Source organism: Desmodus rotundus, chromosome 13 (assembly GCF_022682495.2).
Source record: "Desmodus rotundus isolate HL8 chromosome 13, HLdesRot8A.1, whole genome shotgun sequence".
NCBI lineage: Eukaryota > Metazoa > Chordata > Mammalia > Chiroptera > Phyllostomidae > Desmodus > Desmodus rotundus.
The window spans coordinates 16,950,291-16,969,977 of record NC_071399.1 but is presented as its reverse complement, the minus strand read 5'-3'; the positions used below and the strand labels follow the sequence as shown (position 1 = coordinate 16,969,977).

The 19,687-nt window shown below is 38.9% G+C and overlaps 1 protein-coding gene across 1 annotated transcript in view; it reads left to right on the top strand.

The window, feature by feature from the left end:
• The window catches only part of PPP2CB (protein phosphatase 2 catalytic subunit beta), a 31,201-nt gene that overhangs the window by 10,111 nt on the left and 1,403 nt on the right, over nt 1–19,687 (top strand). Inside the window, exons 2-6 of the mRNA XM_024562668.3 lie at nt 6,872–7,081; nt 8,768–8,941; nt 12,505–12,594; nt 12,708–12,869; nt 14,767–14,885. Coding sequence (XP_024418436.1) covers nt 6,872–7,081; nt 8,768–8,941; nt 12,505–12,594; nt 12,708–12,869; nt 14,767–14,885 — 755 coding nt within the window. The remainder of the gene's footprint in view (nt 1–6,871; nt 7,082–8,767; nt 8,942–12,504; nt 12,595–12,707; nt 12,870–14,766; nt 14,886–19,687) is intronic.

The window sequence follows — 19,687 nt, the reverse complement described above, 5'->3', positions numbered from 1 at the left end:
ATAATAGTTGCTGAAAACAGAGACTTCGGTCAAGGTAGAGACGAAGGTAGACATGCTTCACCTCCTTGCACAACCACAGAAAGAATTACAACTAGACCTCAAAACAGATAACACCCAGAACCATCAGAAAATTGAGCTGTATGGAAGTCTGACACCAAGGATATAAAGAAGCCACATTCATCCTGGCGAGTAGGAGGGGCAGAGATGTGGAGACAGACAGAGATGTGGCAGTGGTGGAATGGGAGGTCCCACGTGCACATGTGGTGGATAAAAATCGAGAGGGATACCTTGGGACCACACAGCCCGGGGTCCCAGCACCAGGAAGATAAATCCTCATGATTTCTGGTGGTTAAAACCAGTGGGGGTTGGGGTAGCGAAAAAACTGCTGGATTTTCAGGAGTCTCTGCTTAAAGGGCCCTCATGGAGTTAGCCTGTACACAAACCCACCCTCTCTGGGATTCAGCACCAGGGCAACAGCTGGGAAGGTGCCAGTCACGCACGGGGAGTGGGTGAAGTGACTGGAAACAGGGCGAGTGCTGGGCAAACCTCCAGAAGCCAGGCAGCAGCACTGTCCCCTCTCCAAGCCCTCCCCCCACACAGAGTCACAGGCAGTGAAGTGGGTTGCTTTGCCCTGGTGATTACCTAAGGCTCCGCCCCATATAATCTATAGGTACCTTTCCTACAGTAGGCCATGCTACTAAGATGGAGTCAAAGCAGCTGTACCTAATACACAGAAACAAACACAGGGAGGCTGCCAAATTGAGGGGGCAAAGATATATGGCCCAAAGGAAAGAACCAAAACCCCAGAAAAAGAACTAAGAAGAGGAAGAGCAAAATCAAAGACTTACTTGAAGAAAAATGAAAGAAAACTTTCCTAATTTGGCAAAGGAAATAGTCGTACAAGTCCAGGAAGCACAGAGAGTCCTAAATAAGTTGGACCCAAAGAGGACCACACCAAGACACATTGTAATTAAATTGCCAAAGGCTAAATAAAGAGAGAATCTTAAAAGCAGCAAGAGAAAAGCAAGAGAGCTACCTATAAAGGAGTTCCCATAATATCAGCTGATTTCTCAAAGGAAACTTTGCAGGCTAGAAGGGACTGGCCAGAATTATTCAAAATGATGAAAAGCAAGGACCCACAGCCTAGATTAAACTATCCAGCGAGGCTATTTAGAATTGAAGGGCAGATAAAGTGCTTCCCAGACAAGGTAAAGCTAAAGAAGTTAATCATCACCAAGCCATTATTACATGAAATGTTAAAGGGACTTATTTAAGAAAGAAAAAAAAAAGATCAAAACTATGTACATTAAAATGGCAACAGATTCATAGCAATGAACAACTGAATCTAAAAAAAAAAAACGAAGCAAACAACCAGAACAGGAACAGAATGAGAGATTCGGATGTCATTTGGAGGGTTATCAGTGGGGAGGGGCAAGTGAGAGAATGAGGGGAAAGGTGCAGTGATTAAGAAGCAAAATTGGTAGGTACAAAATAGGGGGATATAAAAAATAGTATAGGGAATGGAGAAGCCAAAGAACTTACATGCACGACCCATGAACATAAACTAAAGTGGGGGATTGCTGGAGGAAACAGGGATACTGGGCAGAGGAGGGGTAAGGGAAAAATTGGGACAATTGTAATAGCATAATAAAATATATTTTTAAAAAATAGTCACTGAAAACAGTGAATAGGATACATGTCTTTGTAGACGTGTGAATCTATTTAACCTTAACATAGTTCCTGTTTCTTTATTGTTACATGTAGCTCAAGAGAACAGATGGATTAAGAGCGATTTTTAAGTATTTTCGTCTCATGACCCTTTATACTTTTAAAATCTAAAGACTACAAAGAGGTGGTTTTATTGATGTTTACTGTATTGACAGTTAAAGCTGAAATTTCAAAAGGTGTTTATTTCTGAAGCAGCAATAACAAATATATTATTACATCTGAACATGATCTTGGGTCACACTCTGAGAACTGCTACATTCATTTATCTGTACGTTCTGTGAATAAACTCAGTTTTTTCAACAGAACTTCACAGTCTCGATACTATGTCATGAAACTATTAAAAGCCATCATTGTTACAGAAAATCTCCTTAAAAGTCAACTTTTTGATGTTAAAATACAAAAGACTATAACTTTACATGGTATGTAAATTGGCATAAAAATAGTTACAAGCCCTCTTTCATTTAATGATTTAAATGAAGACTATGTATATAGTTTATTAGGACTTCTCTTAAGAGTGACGGAATCAGTGATTTTTGATACATATTATGATTTATTCTACAAATACCTTTATATGATGGTTATCAATGTGTTCCTATTATCTTCCGTGTTATAAATATTTTTCCGGGCCTCTCTTTTATCTTACTGTATACAGAAGTTTTCCTTTGGTTTGGTTGAGCCGGTCAAAGCCAGTGTGTTGAGGCTGGAGAGGGTACCTCTGGTGCCTGGCCCCCAGCAGGCACATGACAGGTGTGTGTTACGTGAATACAGGAGTCTCACTCTTCAGGAATGTTTTGACGTTTCAGGTGATTTCTGTGTTTGGTATATACATTGAGTGAGTGCTTTGTCAACTTGATAAACGTTGTCCCGTACAGGTACTGTGTATTAAATAATCTTTCCTCTGTTTTTGCTAATGTTTCCTTTAGTGTGTTTTTAGTATAAGTAGGATAAGCTTGTTAAATTCTTAATGTTATATGACTTGAAGAGTCTAATTTTTTTACTATTTCTGCAAAATCTTATTTGCAAATTGAGTTTAAATCTCAAGATTTTCATAGGACTTGACGAGTTCTAAAATTTTTATGTCAGGCTTGATAAAAGGGCCCAAAATAGCCAGATAGTTTTGAACAAGAGGAATAGGAAGGGGATCCTCTCCTCCCAGTTATTGTATTCTTTTTTTTAAAGATTTTTTTTTTTTAATTTTTAGAGAGGGGGGAAAGGAGGGAGAAAGAGAGGAGGAGAAACATCAATGTGTGGTTGCCTTTCACATTGCCTAATGGGGACCTGGCCTGCAACCCAGGCATATGCCCTGACTGGGAATTGAACTGGCAACCCTTTGGTTCGCAGCCTGCACTCAATTCACTGAGCTACACCAGCCAGGGCCCAGTTATTATATTTCTTATAGTAGTAAAATCTGTCTGTTACTGACACAAGGGTAGGGGACCAATGAGAATGGAACCCGAGGCAAGGGTTAAAGAGCTGACACTTTATTTGGGGAGTGGAAGCCCAAGGAAGTAGGGCAAAGGGAAAAAAAAGAAGGTGGGAGAAGCTGTGAAGCAGTACAATATGATACATTACCTTAGAGGGAAATTTGTTTCCCTGGTTCCCTCTTTTTCTCCCTCTTCTTACTAGTTGAGGTTCACTCCATGGAGAGATTGACTAACACTATTTCCATATTATGCTATCCAGCTCTCAGCACCTGCTCAAGAAGCCAGGTCCCACATCCCACCTGTGGCATTCCATCCATGTCGGGAAGTGGAACAGCAGCTCAGCATAGTTAGAACCAGAGCCAAGCAGATGCACAACTTCAGCTTAGACTCCAGACAGCTCTGCGGCCGGGCGAGGGGACCGTCCGTGATGACAGCAGAGCAGTCGGAGAGAGGCAGCTCCCTCAGGAAAAAAGGCGGTGAAGGGAGTCTGGGAGGGTTTGCAGGGTTGTGTCCAGGTCTTAGAAACCAGGACACAGACATAGTTCTTTACAAAAGCTTGGCAGAGGTGACATTACAGATTAGTGAGGAAAGGATGGCACTGTTTAACAATAATGCTGGGCCAGTCGGCTAATCATTAGGAGTAATAAAATTAAAACAAATCCCTACATTATGCCGTAACAACAGAAGATTGTATATAGCTCTGGATTAAAGACTTGTTAAATGTGAAAGCAAAAACTTCTGAAATAAAAATACAGGAGTGCTTTTTGACTTCTGTGTAGGATACAGTTTCTAAAACAAGACCCAAATAGCACAGACCATAAAGGGAGAAGAGTGGTAAATTTGGCTCTTTTAAACTTTAGAAACAACAACAAAACTTGAGTAGCCCTAAGCAAAATGAAAACACCAGCCCCGGACTGTGAGAAGATACTTAGAATATATAAAACCAGTAAAGGTAAATATTTCTAGTGCTAAAAATAAACAAAACTAGTACAAATCAATAGGGAACATATAAACAACCAAGTAGGAAACTCAGGCTAATTTTATGAGTAGGTTTCCCTCTCTCTCTCTCTCTCTCTCTCTCTCTCTCTCTCTCTCTCTCTCTGTCTCTCTCTCTGTCTCTCTGTCTCTCTCTCTCTCTCTCTCTCACACACACACACACACACACACACACACACACACACATCCAATGACCAGTAAACCTGACAAGCTGCATCTTAAAAAGTATCAGAGGTGCAAATTGAAAGGTAACTGTCGTGCACTCACTGATTGACAGGAATGGTAAAGTGTGTTGACAAAGATACAGAGAAATGGGAGCTTCATGTGTAGAGAAACTAAAAATCCATGTTTTTAAATGCTCTTCAGATTATCAAACCCCCTGGGGGAGCAGAGAAATGTCCCTAAAATTTCACCCTCCCCCCAGTGGTAGCTCTCCTCCAGTGGGTTCTACTGTCGGCCTCACCCTGAGGGTTTGCTGTCTGCTGCCCCGTGGCATTTTCGCTGCCATCACGGGCACAGCAAGGCTGTGTCTTACCAGTTTGTATGTCCGTATTGGTCCCAGTTCTCCCCTCTTGTCTGTCATGGTTTTCCATTGGTAATCCCTCACAGACCTGGAAATGCGATAAATAGCTTCCTAGAATTTTGTACATGACAAGAGGCCCAGACTAAGGCCTAATGGATTCTTCTGGTGGCTGATGGGAAGGTGTATATACTTTTATCATGCCTGTTTTATTACAGGCCTCAGAGATCTTTTTATTTATTTTATTATTTTTTTATGATTCAGGGGTCTTTTTCCTATTAGGCAAAGTCACTAAATAGATGATGTGTAATGAACTTGAATTTAGTCTGTACATGTAATGTGTCATTGTTTGTACATAAACTCTAACTCAGGGCCTTATTAGGATATATTCTAACTTGCCCCATTAAATATAAAACAGTTGGAATAAAGAAGTTGGAGTTTGGCTTATGAATTGGTAAAAGAATATGTTTCTTTATAAAAGAATCAATTAATTTGTGAGTTTTCTTAACTTATGATTATCTTTTTAAAAAAACAGCTTTATTAAGTTGTAATTCCTATACCATACAGTTCATCCATTTAGGGTGTAAAGTTTAGTAGCTTTTAGTACATTCACAGATAATAAGTCCATTAAAACATTTTCATCATCCCCAGAGAAACCCCATGTGTAACCTTGGCCGTTACACCCCTCCCCCAGACTCCCCAGCCCCAGGCAGCCACCAGTCAGTCTACTTCCTGTCTCTGTAGATTTGTCTATTATGGACATTTATGGTAAATAGAGTCATACAATATATGACAATTTGTGACTGCCTCCTTTCACTTAATACAGTAGTCACCGGCCCCCCATATCCATGGTTTCACTTTCCACAAGTGGTTACTCAAGGTCAACCATAGGCCAAAAATATTACGTAGAAAAAATCCAGAAATGAACAATTCGTAAGTTTTAAATTGTACGCCTCTCTGAGGAGCATGATGAACTTTCTTGCTGTCCCGCTCGAAGGCGACTCATCCCTTTGTCCAGCGTCTCCGTGCTGCACACCCTCCTCCCCCGTTAGTCGCTTAGTAGCCCTCTTGGTGATCAGGTCAGCTGTTGAGGTATCACAGAGCTTGTGCTCAAGTCACCCTGCTGTCCTTAATAATGGCCCCGAAGGGCAAGAGTAGTGACGCTGGCAACTCAGGTGTGCCAAGGAGAAGTCTTAAAGTGCTTCCTCTAAGTGAAAAGGTGAAAGTTCTCAATTTAATAAAACACAGAAAAAGTCATGTGCCAAGGTTGCAAAGGTCTGGGCTGAAAATGAATCTTCTTCCCGTGGAATTGTGAAAGAGGAAGAAGAAAGCCATGCTGGTTTTGGTGTCCCACCGCAAACTGCAAAAGTTACAGACACAGTGCATGAGAAGTGCTTAGTTCAGAGGGAGAAGACATTAAATTTGTGCGTGGAAGACGTGACCTGAAAACACATTCCAGTGGATGACAGCATGTTGTGCCAGAAAGCTTTGAGCCTATGAGAAGATTCCAGGAAGGAGTCCCCTGAAATGACTGACCATATTAACTTTGTTATTACAGTATATTGTTATAATTGTTCTCTTTTAGTTATGTACGTATAAGAAAAAAAACGGTGTACCTGTAGGATTCGGTACCATCCCAGTTTCTGGCATCCACTGGGGTCTTGGAACCCTGTGGATAATGGGAAACTAGTGTGTAATGTTTTCAACGGGGTAGCGTGTATCAGTACTTCATTTTCTTTTTTATCGCTGAGTAATAGTCCATTTCATTTATCCACCCACCAGTTAGTGGACATTTGAGTGTTTTCCACTTTTTGGCTGTTGTGAATAATGCTGTGTGAACATGTGTAAACATAACTTTTCATTTCTTGTAAGTATATGTCTAAGTGGAATTGCTCGATCACAGGGTAATTCTATTTTTTGACTTGTTGGAGATCTGCGCCGTGTTACATTTCACCAACAGCGTGTGCTAGTTCCAGGTTCTCCACACCCTCCCTCACAGACACTCGCTATTTGTCCTTTTCATTTAGCCATCCTGCTTGGGTGAAAAGTGGTATCTCATTGTGGGGTTTTAGTTTTATGATTTTATGAGGCACACTTCAGGTTGTTCCCCCTACATTTTATTTTAATACATAAGGAATGATGCCTTTAAGTTCATGATAGAATCTTTTTTTTTTTTTAATTGTTGATATTCTTTTCCTGACAGGCTAAAGAAATTTTGACAAAAGAATCAAATGTGCAAGAGGTTCGTTGTCCTGTCACTGTCTGTGGAGATGTTCATGGTCAATTCCATGATCTTATGGAACTCTTTAGGATTGGAGGAAAATCACCAGATACAAACTACCTGTTCATGGGTGACTACGTAGACAGAGGTTATTATTCAGTGGAGACTGTGACTCTTCTTGTAGCATTAAAGGTATGATTAATGAAATTCCATTTTTTTCAAGCTTTAAACCAGCAAAAGGCAAAGGTGGCAGTGTTGCATACTATCTGTTTTATTTAATGATTCATTCAGTTTAGAACCCTTAAAATAGTAGTTGGTTTTACACCTTTTAAAAGAGAGATGAGAATAATACATTAAACCTTCCTGCTTGCTTCTGGTAAATCATTCTCTTGGGGAATCCATAGCTGAAGTCCTGGGACCATTTTTGACTTAGTCACTTATCCTTCATGTTTAGTCAATTAACAAGTCTTTTTTTTTAAAACAAGTCTTGTAAAATTCTTGCCTTGAGAAGTCTGTTGTCCCTGTGTCTTTCTGTTCTTACTATCTCCACCCAGATTGTATTTTGGCATTCCACACTGATTACGGCCACAGCAGTAATATCAGTAACTAATATTTCTGCTTCCAAGATCTGACGACCCCCCCCCCCCCCCCATGTTCCTTGTCCTTGCATATGCTGCCTGATTAAATCTCTTTTTAACACTTTCGTCTTGTCACTTCCCTGCTCCCACCCAAATTCTTCAGTGATTTCACGTCGCCAGTAGACTCAAGCGCAAAGTCCTTGCCTGGCCCTCTGGACTGTAGCCTGAATTTGCCTGCCAGTAGTGGTAGCAAATCAAATCAGAGTATTTCAGTGCTCAGTCTGTCTCCAGATATTTCCTTATTCAGTTTCTTCACAGGATTACTCTGTGAATTCTTAGCCTTTATGCCAAGACTCAACTCCAGTTCTTCTTCCATGAAGTCTTCAATCATTTTAGCCTTATTCTTTTACTCTAAATTACTCTGAAGAGTATTGTCCCACCCCTTATTTATGTTATGTAGTGGTTTATTGCCTTCTATTATTTAGTTCACATACCTCTTTAGTGAGATTAGTCCCTAAAGCGCAGAAGTCCTGTATGATGTCATACATGTGGAGACCTCACCTTGTTTTAAGCACCGAGTTTAAGCCTGGACATATATAATGGATGCTTACTGAATTATACATGAGTGGAAGTGTGTATTTGCAGCTTTTGGCTAATTTGGTTTATAGAATCCGATGCTTTTTGTAACTTATCAGATATATTCCTAACTAAATAGTATGCTTTCAAGTATGTCTCTATTTCGTTATAGAAAAGAGATTATTAATGCATTTAAATCTTGCTTAGATTTGGCAAAGGCCTATTTTTGTTGGCAGATACAATCTTCTCATGGAAAATAAAAGTTGGAAGGGGGTAGGGGATTAGTCTGTAGAGGAGTTTGTCTCAGGTCCAAATCTCTGACCTTCATTCAGCAATAAGATGTCACAGTGTCCTGAGAAGACTTAGAAGACTAGTAATAGTTTGAGGATAAAAGTATTTGAAACTAAGAGTCACATACACATTTATTACAGTAATACAGGTATCAGTTAATAAGGATTCCAAATAGTAATGAAGAAGAATGTATACACAAAACATTCTATCGTAATCAATGCTTATGAATGAGAACATTTTTTACTCTAAAAAAGATTTAACATTTACTAGCAGACAAAAGAGCCATTTAAAGAAATGGGTCATTGGTTAATGTATTTAACATGTCACTAGTATAAATAATGGTTTGCACCATGGTTTTCTTTGTTTGTGTTTTTGTTTTGTTGGGGGTTTTTTGGGTTTTTTTTTTTTTTGGTTTTTTTTGCTTTCCCTCCAGGTGCGTTATCCAGAACGCATTACAATATTGAGAGGAAACCACGAAAGCCGACAAATTACCCAAGTATATGGCTTTTATGATGAATGCCTGCGAAAGTATGGGAATGCCAATGTCTGGAGATACTTTACAGACCTATTTGATTATCTTCCACTTACAGCTTTAGTAGATGGACAGGTGTGTATGTGTGTGCCCTCCTGGGTGGTTAGGGGTTGGGACGGAGTAAAAGTAGGAAAAGATTTTCTCGTAGTTTAGGGTCTAGATTTATATGACGTGTTTTTCCATCTCCTTGGCTCCCCCTCCCCCCCTTCTCTTGTAAAGATTTTAGAACAGGGACTTGCATAAGTTTTATGCATACTGAGACCATCAGATTTTCATGTTATCAGATATGTGTTTAAATCTTTTGGCCAGATAATATGCCAATATACTTTTTATTATCTATAAAATATGGTTAATAAGTGATTAAGACCCTAATGTATAATACTAGTAAAGCAAAGCTGTTTTTTAGAACTATCTTTGCATCTGAGGGTTAAATAACTCTCTACCATTAATAACTTTTTATTTCAATTTTCATGGAAATTGCAAGCAGTAATATTGTATTATATCTTTTCTGCTAAGAAATGAATGCTTTGTTTCCACCTATAACCAATATTACAGACATACTGTAAAAAATGATATAAAAATAAAAACACTCAAAAGTACAAGAAAACAGTTATGTGTTTCCTATTATCCCAGTTTATAGATGTAATCCTTGTGAGCTTGAACTGATTGTAATATAAATATAAAACATACTATATAACTACAGTTCTTAAACTAAAATCCCAGAGTTGTCAGGGGTGTAATAGATCCTCTCGGGAATGCCTGTGGGAATATAAGTTGGTTAGGACCTTTTCTGTGTGATCCTGACGAAACGGCCACGTGTTCCCAGCCATGATCGAAGGACAGTCTTTTGCCTACACTTGCTAAAATGAAAGAAAACTGTGATTTTTAAAAAATTTTGTTTGTTAACCCAAAACACTAATTGCAAAGAACATAAGTACCCCTAGGTTCACTGCAGCATTATTTACAATTGCCAAGATACGGAAGCAGCCTAAGTGTCCATCAGTAGATGAGTAGATAAAGCAAGTATGGGGCATTTACACAATGGAATACTACTCAGCTGTAAAGATGAAGAAAAATTTCACCCTTTGTGACAGCATGGATGGACCTAGAGAACATTATGCTAAGTGAAATAAGCCAGTCAGAGAAAGACAAATACCATATGATTTCACTCTTATGTGGAGTCTAATGAACAAACTGAACTAACAAGCAAAACAGAGAGAGACTCATAGATGGAGAGCAGGAGGACGGCTGAGGCGGGGGAGGTCATGGGGTGAAGGGATTGAGCAAAAAGGAAAAAGGACTCACGGACATGGACCACACTGGTGATTGCAGGGGGAGTGGTGTATGAGGGGACTAAATGGTAACGGAAAAAATACAACAAGAATTTTTTTTTAAAACAAAAATACTTTCTTGAAGCTTAGATAAATAAAATGTTTTGTTTGTTTTATTTATTAGAGTTTATGTACAAGTGGAATCATACAGTTTTTGTTTTTCTCTGACTTGGCTTATTTCACTTAACATAATACTCTCCAAGTCCATCCATGGAAAACAACATGATATTAAAGGATGTTAAATTTTAATTAAGGTTTTTTTTTAATCAGCATAGTCTTTATTAACATAATTAATGGACAAAATTATTTTAGAAAGACAGCCTATCTGTGTTGATGGAGAATCTAGGTTTTTAAATGTTGCATTAGTAGAGCTTTTATTTATTGACTGTGTTTCAGTTAAATTATGTATATTTGCCCTCAACCTTTTACCTTCTTTGGGCCATGGATCTTTCCTATCACAGTTCTTTTAAGGAACAAAACAGCCAATACACACACCATTGGTGACAAGTTATTTGGTTATAAAATGTTATGGGAAGACATTACATACCTCAGACGTGAGGAGGACGAAAACTAAATAAGTACATACGGTATACGGACAATGGGAGAAGCTTGCCTAACAGATATAGACAGTAGCCTTTGGTTTACTGGTACCCAACAAACCGAAACCGGATAGTCTTTTCACATATTCATTCACTTATTCTTTCTTTCCCACTCCACTCCTTCCCATTTATCTGTCCATCCCTCCATCTATTTTTATATCATGTGTTAAGTGACAGTCTCCAATTTTAAGTAGTAGGGCAAAAGTCAGACTAGAAATTCAGTAGAAAAGGATAAAAGAAAAACCTGCTTGGGAACTTACAGTCTTCAACCTACACTCAAAATAAAAAGTGTGAAAATCCAAATAATTTCTTAATGACAGTGAAATATGGTGTAGACTGAAACTTCCAGATGTAAACAAGGGATGAAGTGCAAGGAAATTCATATTCTTACATGTGTTTTGTATAAAAATAGAAAGGAAATAATGTTATAAACATTTAACTCAAAGAATGAAAGAACAAAATAAACGTAAAGGATTTAATTGAATATAAAAGCAGAAATGCATACCAAAAAAACAGAGTTGATGACTATGGCCAAAAGCAGTGTTTGAAAAGTCTACTAAAAAATGTAGTAGTCAAAACTGATCTAGGAAAAAAGAGGGAGTTCAAGTCACGTAAAACACTAAGAATGAGGAATAGAGCATTACTGTAAATATGGGGGTGCTTACGTATCACAGTAATGGATGGCATTATTCTAATAAACTTGAAAAGATGGGTGAAATTTGTTATAGCAAAATATTACTGTTTTTGAAGAAATTAGATCAATGTAAATAGACTACCCAACTTAGAAGACATTGGGAAAGTAACTGGATCTAGAAGTTCCTAGGCTAATTTTGCCGCCCTTTACATACATACCGTTTCTGTGTTCCCGGGCTCGGGGGAAGAACGGAGAGTTCCAAACACTCCATACAGCTAGTGTAACCCTAACACCAAACTAGACATGGCAGGCACAGAGAACCAAAATCAAACCGTAACTGTTTGAGAAAAGTCCTGTATTATTTATTGTTTAAAACTCAGTTGTTAAGGAGTAAAATAACATTGATTGGATTTGTGCTGACTGTACTTATTAGCAAAATACCAGAAACCATCTTGTCAAAATCAGGAGAAGAGTTTCCTCTAAAATTTGATTCCATATCCCTAGAGGTTGGGCCTGGGAACAGATATTTTACAAAAAAAACAAAACACACAAAAATGCTAACTTGCATTTTTTAATTTTGTTTTGGAAATTCTAGCCAGTATACTGAGCAATAAGAAGAATTAAAAGGTTTAAACATTGACAAGAAAGGAAAACAAATATTTACACACATGATTATGTACTCAGAAAAATCAAAGCCACCTGCAAAGTTACTGAACCCAGTGACAGGACCTGTGGGGTGTTTGTGGTTAGAGGGACAGTTTGCACAGCTACGACCAGTAGAACAGGCAACAGTGGGTCGTCAGCGTCCAGGCCTCAATACCAGAGAAAGGGACAAACACTGCATAAAGGACTTGGAATTTTAAAGAAAAAAGGACAAAAAAATACATTTCAATGTTAACAGTTCTCCCTGATGTGATTTTTGTTTCCTTTTTCATCATATCCTATAAATTCTCCACAGTGAGTATTTTTAAACTTTATTTTGAAAAGAGCTGTTAGGATTGGCATTTATACTCATTACTTACTTTCCACTAATTTTTAGCAATTAATTTATTTTCTTCTTAAATCCATGAACAGATATTCTGCCTCCACGGTGGCCTCTCTCCATCCATAGATACACTGGATCATATAAGAGCCCTGGATCGTTTACAAGAAGTTCCACATGAGGTAAACTTAGTTTAAATTAGAGGAAAAAGAAACATAACCACATTGTAGTAAAGCTTAATCAGTTCAATACGACTGCTAATAATTTATAACATGAACTTAATTCTCTTGGCCAGGGCCCAATGTGTGACCTGCTCTGGTCAGACCCAGATGATCGTGGCGGATGGGGCATTTCACCACGCGGTGCTGGCTACACATTTGGACAAGACATTTCTGAGACATTTAATCATGCCAATGGTCTCACACTGGTTTCTCGTGCTCATCAGCTTGTGATGGAGGTATGTCCTTTTCCTGCAGGAGGGTGACCTGTATTTCAAATGAATATGTGTGTCTGTAACAAAGCCTTCGTGCCTTAGAATAGCAGAAACGGTCCTCACCGTTACCTAAGTGGAAGGAGGAAAAACCTGGCTGGCCTTAGCAAGCAGCGAAAGTACTAGTTTGCTAGAACAAAATTATAACTCACTTTGGAAGTTAATTTAGACTTAGAGAAAAGTTGCAAAAATAGTACCGAATAATTCCTTTATATCCTAAAGTGAGATTCCTCAAATACGAATATTTTAATACTTGCCTTATCATTCTGTTTCTTTTTTCCTCCCCCTTCCCTTACACACTTCACTTTCTTTTGAACTGTTTGAATGTCAGTTGCAGATGATGCTCTTTTACCCCCAGATTTCCACGTGTATTTTGTAAAAATAAGGACTTTTCTCTTACACAACCACACTATGCTTATTACAGTCAATAAATTTGTACTGATGTAGTACTATTATCTAACCTAAACACTTTATTCATATTTTAATTATTTCACTAATGGGTTTTATAGCAAAATGTAACTGAGTATATGTTGGTGTAATCTGATCCAGGATCATCCTGCAGGTGGTCTCCTTTGATGTGGAAATAACTCCTCAGATTTGCTTCGTTTTACATAATCTTGACATTTTTTTGAGAAGTACAAGCAATTTTATCTCGTATAAATGTTTCTCATTTGTGGTTTGATTGACGCTCCCTTACAGCTTTAGATTCAGGACATGTTTTGGTGGGTGACCCACGTAATGCTACTGTGTCCTTCAGGGCATCACATCCGAGGTCACGAAAGTGTGCACCCCGCAGCTGGTGCCTTTAACCTGGCTCACTTAGTTTTGATGGCTGCCAGATTTTTCCACTCTGATGTTACTGTTTTGTAAATGCTAAAGGAAAATAAATAGAATATAACCCTTCCAAACCAATAGGAAGTAGCTTCAAAATGTAAAAGGAAGCTTTACAAAGCCAATAAAGGCAAGAGGAGGAGGGAGAATGTAATAAAGAACAGAACTTAAGTTCTTATGAAGATAATAAATCTAATTATATCAGTAAACATAAACAAGTTAAATGGATCAAAATTTTTATTTCTGTAAAAGGTGAGACTCCAGTTGGGTGAAAATTCAGGTGCCGTATGGGGTCGATGTGGAACATAATGACACCACACACTGGAAGTCAGGAGTGGAAAGTGCTGTGCGGGGTATCACTTAGATAAATGGTCAAAATACAGCTGTTAATAAGAATCCGATTGGGCTCTAAGACAAAAGGCATAATTAGAAATAAAAAGAGGTCACTACTAGAGAAAACTGGCCTGTATTTACCTAATAATAGATTCAAAATACAGAAAGCAAAAATTGACGCAGTTTACAAGGAATCTGCCACCCTGGCCAGGAGGCTCAGTTGCTTAGTGTCATCGTGATTCACTGAGGGGGCCGCTTCAGTCCCCAGCCCGGGCGCGTACAGGAAGCTACTGATGAGTGCCTAAAGAGGTGGGAAAACAAGTCAGTGTTTCCCTTCCTATCTCTGTCTCTCCCACCCCCTTTCCTTTCTCCTGCCCCCCTTCTCTCTGTCTGAAAATGAATTCAAAAAAAGAAAGAAAATCTGCCATAATGGTGGGAGGAATTGAGTACAGATCCCAGCTGAGATCGCAGCTGTACATTAAGCCAAAACAAGGCCTGTACTGAGCTCCATGTGTCAATGAAACCTGGTGCCCGACAGCGGAGATCCCATGCGGGGGCACGGTGTTAGTGATGGATACTGTGCAGGGTAACGTAGGAGACTGCATCTCCACGGAACAGGTTTGCAGCTTTCACGTTTAAATTGATCTGTGTCGAGATTACACTTCCGCAGTGACGATACTTGTCTTCTCGAATGCTGCAGGGGTATAACTGGTGTCATGATCGGAATGTAGTCACCATTTTCAGTGCGCCCAATTACTGCTATCGCTGTGGGAACCAGGCTGCTATCATGGAATTGGATGACACTCTGAAATACTCCTTGTAAGTAACTTTAAATTTCAGTCGTTATGTGATCACTTCTAGAAGGAAAATTAAAAATACAGATTATTAAAATGGGAGGTAGAGGATTTCTCTCTCCCATTGAGTATCTGGAATAATGGAGTGAGAAATGTGGTAAACTCTTTCCTCGGTGAAAACAACTGCTTAACTGGAGAAACTTACTTTAAACAAGTATTTCAAATTTTTGGAAATTGTCTTAAGTATATACTGCAAATAGAGAAACACTTATTCTAGAAAATCTATTAAATCTCAGTAGTAACAGCTGGAATTTGTGGAATTTGAGCCACAATGGACTCCCCACCCCTAGTCATAGATCCCTTGTGTGGAAACTACACCGGGCACTGCACTATGTGTGGGTGTGGACAGGAAGAGGGGAGCTTTGCCCTTTCCCTAGCTCCCAGTCTTATCCCCAGGGGGCCATAAGCCAGCACAGCACAACCACCCCAGTCCTGGTTACAGAAGCTGTACTCCTTCCTGGTGGGTGCCATCAAGCAGGCTGGGAGTCCCTTCCCCTGTCTAGCTCCTGGGGTAGAAGCTCTCTTGCAGGTGTGCGTGGCAGAGTGAGAATGCTGGGTCCTCAGTGTTCTTTTCCGTCTCCTGCACAGAGAACAGGGGGTGTCACCAGGAAGTGGTGAAATGGGGGTGTGTAATGTGGAGCATGGTGACTAGTTAATACTGTGCTGTATATTTGAAAGTTGCTAAGAGGATAGATCTTAAAAGTTCTCACCACAAGATAAAAACTTTGTAACTATCTGTGGTGATGGATGTTAACTAGACTTACTGTGGTGGTGTATATATACATTTATTGAAGCATTATGTGTACACCTGAGAATATGTCAGTTACATCTCAATTAATAAAAGACATGGGTAGCAGGACCTATGCACACTAGCTTCAGCAAAAAGGAAAAAAATGAAATAAAATAATGGGGAATGGGGCAAAAACAGCTCCAAAGCAGCGGCATAGAAGTTCCGGTCAGGGTGAGAGGCAGAACAAAACGTTCCGCAGCTCTGACTGAGGACTGATCTCACGTGGAGCAGAGGGTAGGGAATCCCGAGCCTAAATATTTTGTTGAAAACAATGAGTATCATGGTAGAAACCAATTCAGGGGGCTCACATCACTCTCATGACATGATGCTGGTAGCATCAAGCGAAAGAGCAGAGCAAGGAGAAGTTTAACGGACGAAAATAATGAAGGACAGATGAACAGAGCCTCAGCTATGTGGGGCGTCTTCAAGAACATTAGTGTAAGTGTAGGGAAGTTACGGAAGGAGAGGAGAGAGAAAAGGGGACAGAAAGAATATTTGAAGCAATACAGCTGAAAACTTCTTAAATTTGATGATAAACATTAATTTGCACATCCAAGAAGCTCAACTAACTCTAACTTGAATAAATTCAAAGAAATCCATACCCAGCGTGTCATAGTTAAAATGCTAAAAGTCTAAAAGAGAATCTTAGGAAGCAGTAAGAGAAAAATGACTTATAAAAGGGAACCCGAATTGGATAATCAGCTGACAATCTCATCAGAGAGGCAGTGAGACAGTATATTCATTCAAAATGCTGAAAATAAAAAACTCAGCCAAGAACGTACATCCAGGAAAAACTTCAAACGAATGCAAAAGAAAAATGTTCCCAGAGAAGCAAAATTGAGAAAATTCAATACTAGCAGACATGCCGAAAGGTTCTGCTCCAGGCTGAAAGCAAATGACACCAGAAAGGACATCAAGTGCACGCGCAGGCGCACAGTGGCTGCTGTGAAAGTGCAGTTGCAGCTCTCAACCGACTCAAAAGCCAGTCGCATCACACAGTGTGGATGTATTTGTAGTATAGTCGAATCTACAGGAAATACATGCCGATGTGTAGTATGTTTGACGGTAACAGCACAGAGGAGATGGGTGGACTAAAGCTTACTGAAGTGAAAAAGTAACACTAGATGGTAACTCGAATCCTAAGGAAGAATATGAACAAAATAAAAATGAGGTTAATATGACAAAATCTATAAATATGTACTTGCTCTCCTTTCTCAGCTTCTTTAAGGTCATCAGATTATGTAAAATTGCAAGTATTTTGCAGGTTTGTAATTATGTAGATACGCTGTGTATATAACATCAATAGCAAAAAAGGGAGGACAATGGAAAGGAGTTATATATACCACATGGGAGTAAATTTCTATAATGCACTAGAATTAAGTCGGTATAAATCTGAAGTAGAATTTCATGTTAAGTTGTCTATTGTAATTCTAGAGCAACCACTAGTAATCTAAGAAAAGTAATTGTAAAGTTGTTAAAGGAATTTAAATGATAAACTAGAAAAATACCCTTTTATTTAAAAAGAAAGCAGTTAAAGCAGGAACCAAGAGATAAAGAAGACACATTTTTTAAATGGAAGATATAAATTCAGTCATAGCAATAGTATTAAATGCGAGCAATTTAAGCAGTGTAAACAAAAGGCAGGGATTATCAGGTTGTTTTAAGATACAGTGTTATGATGTCTACAGGAAACATAATTTACATTCAAAAGTACAGACAGGTTAAAAGTAAAATGGTAGAAAAAGATAACACCATGCAAATAGCAACCACAAGAACACTGGACTGGATAAAATGTCAGACAAAACAGATTTTAAAATAAACTATTGTTACTAGAGCCCTGGCTGGTGTGGCTCAGTGGATTGAGTTCCGGCTTGGGAACCAAAGGATCTCCAGTTCGATTCCCAGTCAGGGCACGTGCCTGGGTTGCGGGCCAGATCCCCAGTAGGGGGCGTGTGAGGGGCACCCACACATTGATGTTTCTCTCCCTCTCTTTCTCCCTTCCCTTCTGTCTAAAAATAAATTTAAAAAATCTTTTTAAAAAATTGTTACTAGACATAAAGGTTATTTCATAATGACAAAAGAGTCACACCACCAGGAAGAGAGATCAACTATAAAGCGTGCACTAAACAGCAGAGCCCTAGAGTATATGGAGCAGAAATTAAAAGAATTGAAGACAGAACTAGACAGTTCACCAGTAATTGTTGGAGACTTGATTATGCCACTTTTGATGATAAAACTAGGCAGAAGATCAACAAAGAAATAGACTTGAGAAACAGTATACACTAACTCTACCCAACATTTATAGAACACTTTACCTTACAACAGCAGAATACAGAGTCTTTTCAAATGCATATGGAACATTCTCCAAGATTGGTTATATGCTAGGCTGTAAGCCAAGCCTCAATTTAAGAAGATTGGAATCAGCATGCACAGTCTGATCTCCAAATACAATGGAGTGAAATTAGAAATAACAGAAGGAAAACTGGAAAACTTATAAATATGTGACAGTTAACATACTCCTAAATAACCTATGGTTGAAAGAAGGAATCACAAGGGGAGTTTGAAAATACTTTGAGAAAAATGAAAGTGAAAATAGAATGCACCAAAACTTAGGGGATACTGTGAAAATGGTGTTCATAGGAAACTGTAAATTTATAGCTGTAAATGCCTATATTAAAAATCAAAAAAGATCTCAAATCAGAAACCTAATTTTATACAATAAGGAACCAGAAAAAGAAAAGCAAACTAAACCCAGTGCAAGGAAAGTTTAGTGTGAAAATAAAATGAAGTAGTAGAAAAGCAACAGAGAAAATCAACGAAACCCAAAGTTGACTATTTTTAACAAAAACATTAATTTTTTTTCCAATGAAAAAACTGGACTGGCCAAAAAAAGAGGAGAGGAGACACATTATCAGAATCTCTACTGACCTGACTGAGCTGAAAGGAATCATGAGGGAATGTAATGAATAAGTGTATGGCAGTGGCAACACATGGGGTAACCTGAATGAAATGGAAAATTCCTAGAAAGAGACTACCAAAACTGACTCAGTTAAAAACTGAATATCTGATATACTGGTAACAAGTAAAGAAATTGAATTCATAATTTTAAAACTTTCTACAAAAAAAGCCTAGGCCCCATTGGCTTCTCTGGGAGACTGACCATATATTTATAAAGGCATTAAGCCCTGACCGGTGTGGCTCTGATGGTTGCGCGTCGACCCGCAAAACGAAAGGTGGCCAGTTTGATTCTTGGTCAGGGCACATGCCTAGGTTACAGGCCTGGTCCCTGGTTGGGGTGCAGGCAAGAGGCAGCCAGTTAATGTTTAGCTCTCTTTCTCCCTCCCTTCCCCTCTATCTAAAAATAAATAAAATCTTTTAAAAATAAAAGGAATTAACACCAATCCTTTACAAACACCTCCAAAAACATAAGTGAGGGATTACTTTTCAACTCATTCTTTGAGAGCTGTATAGCCCTAATACCAAAATCCACGACATGATAAGGAAGCTACAGCTAAGTACTGTCAGTGCATAGAGATGCGGATATGTGCAGCCAGATACGGGCAGGCGGAAGGCAGCAATGCCTAAAAAGGACGAGACACCACGGCCAAGTGGGATTAACCTAGGAATGTGCAGTTTGTTCAGAACAGGAAAATCAATCGAGGTAATAAGCTATATTCATAGAATAAAGGACAGAGGCCACATAATCATCTCAGTAAAGCCCGAAAAAGTACTGTCAAAACCCAGCACCCTTTCATAATAAAAATAATAAACTAGTCAGAGAAGGGAACTTCCTCATCCTAATGAAAGGCGTCTACGAAATACCCACAACTAACATAATTCTTAATGGTAAAAGACTGAATACTTGGCCCTGAAGTCTCGCAGAGAACAAGCACGTCTGCTCTTACCACTTCCATTTAACTGGCGATGATATTGCATACTTTTTATGCCGGGCACTGAGTTCGACATTTTATCTGCTT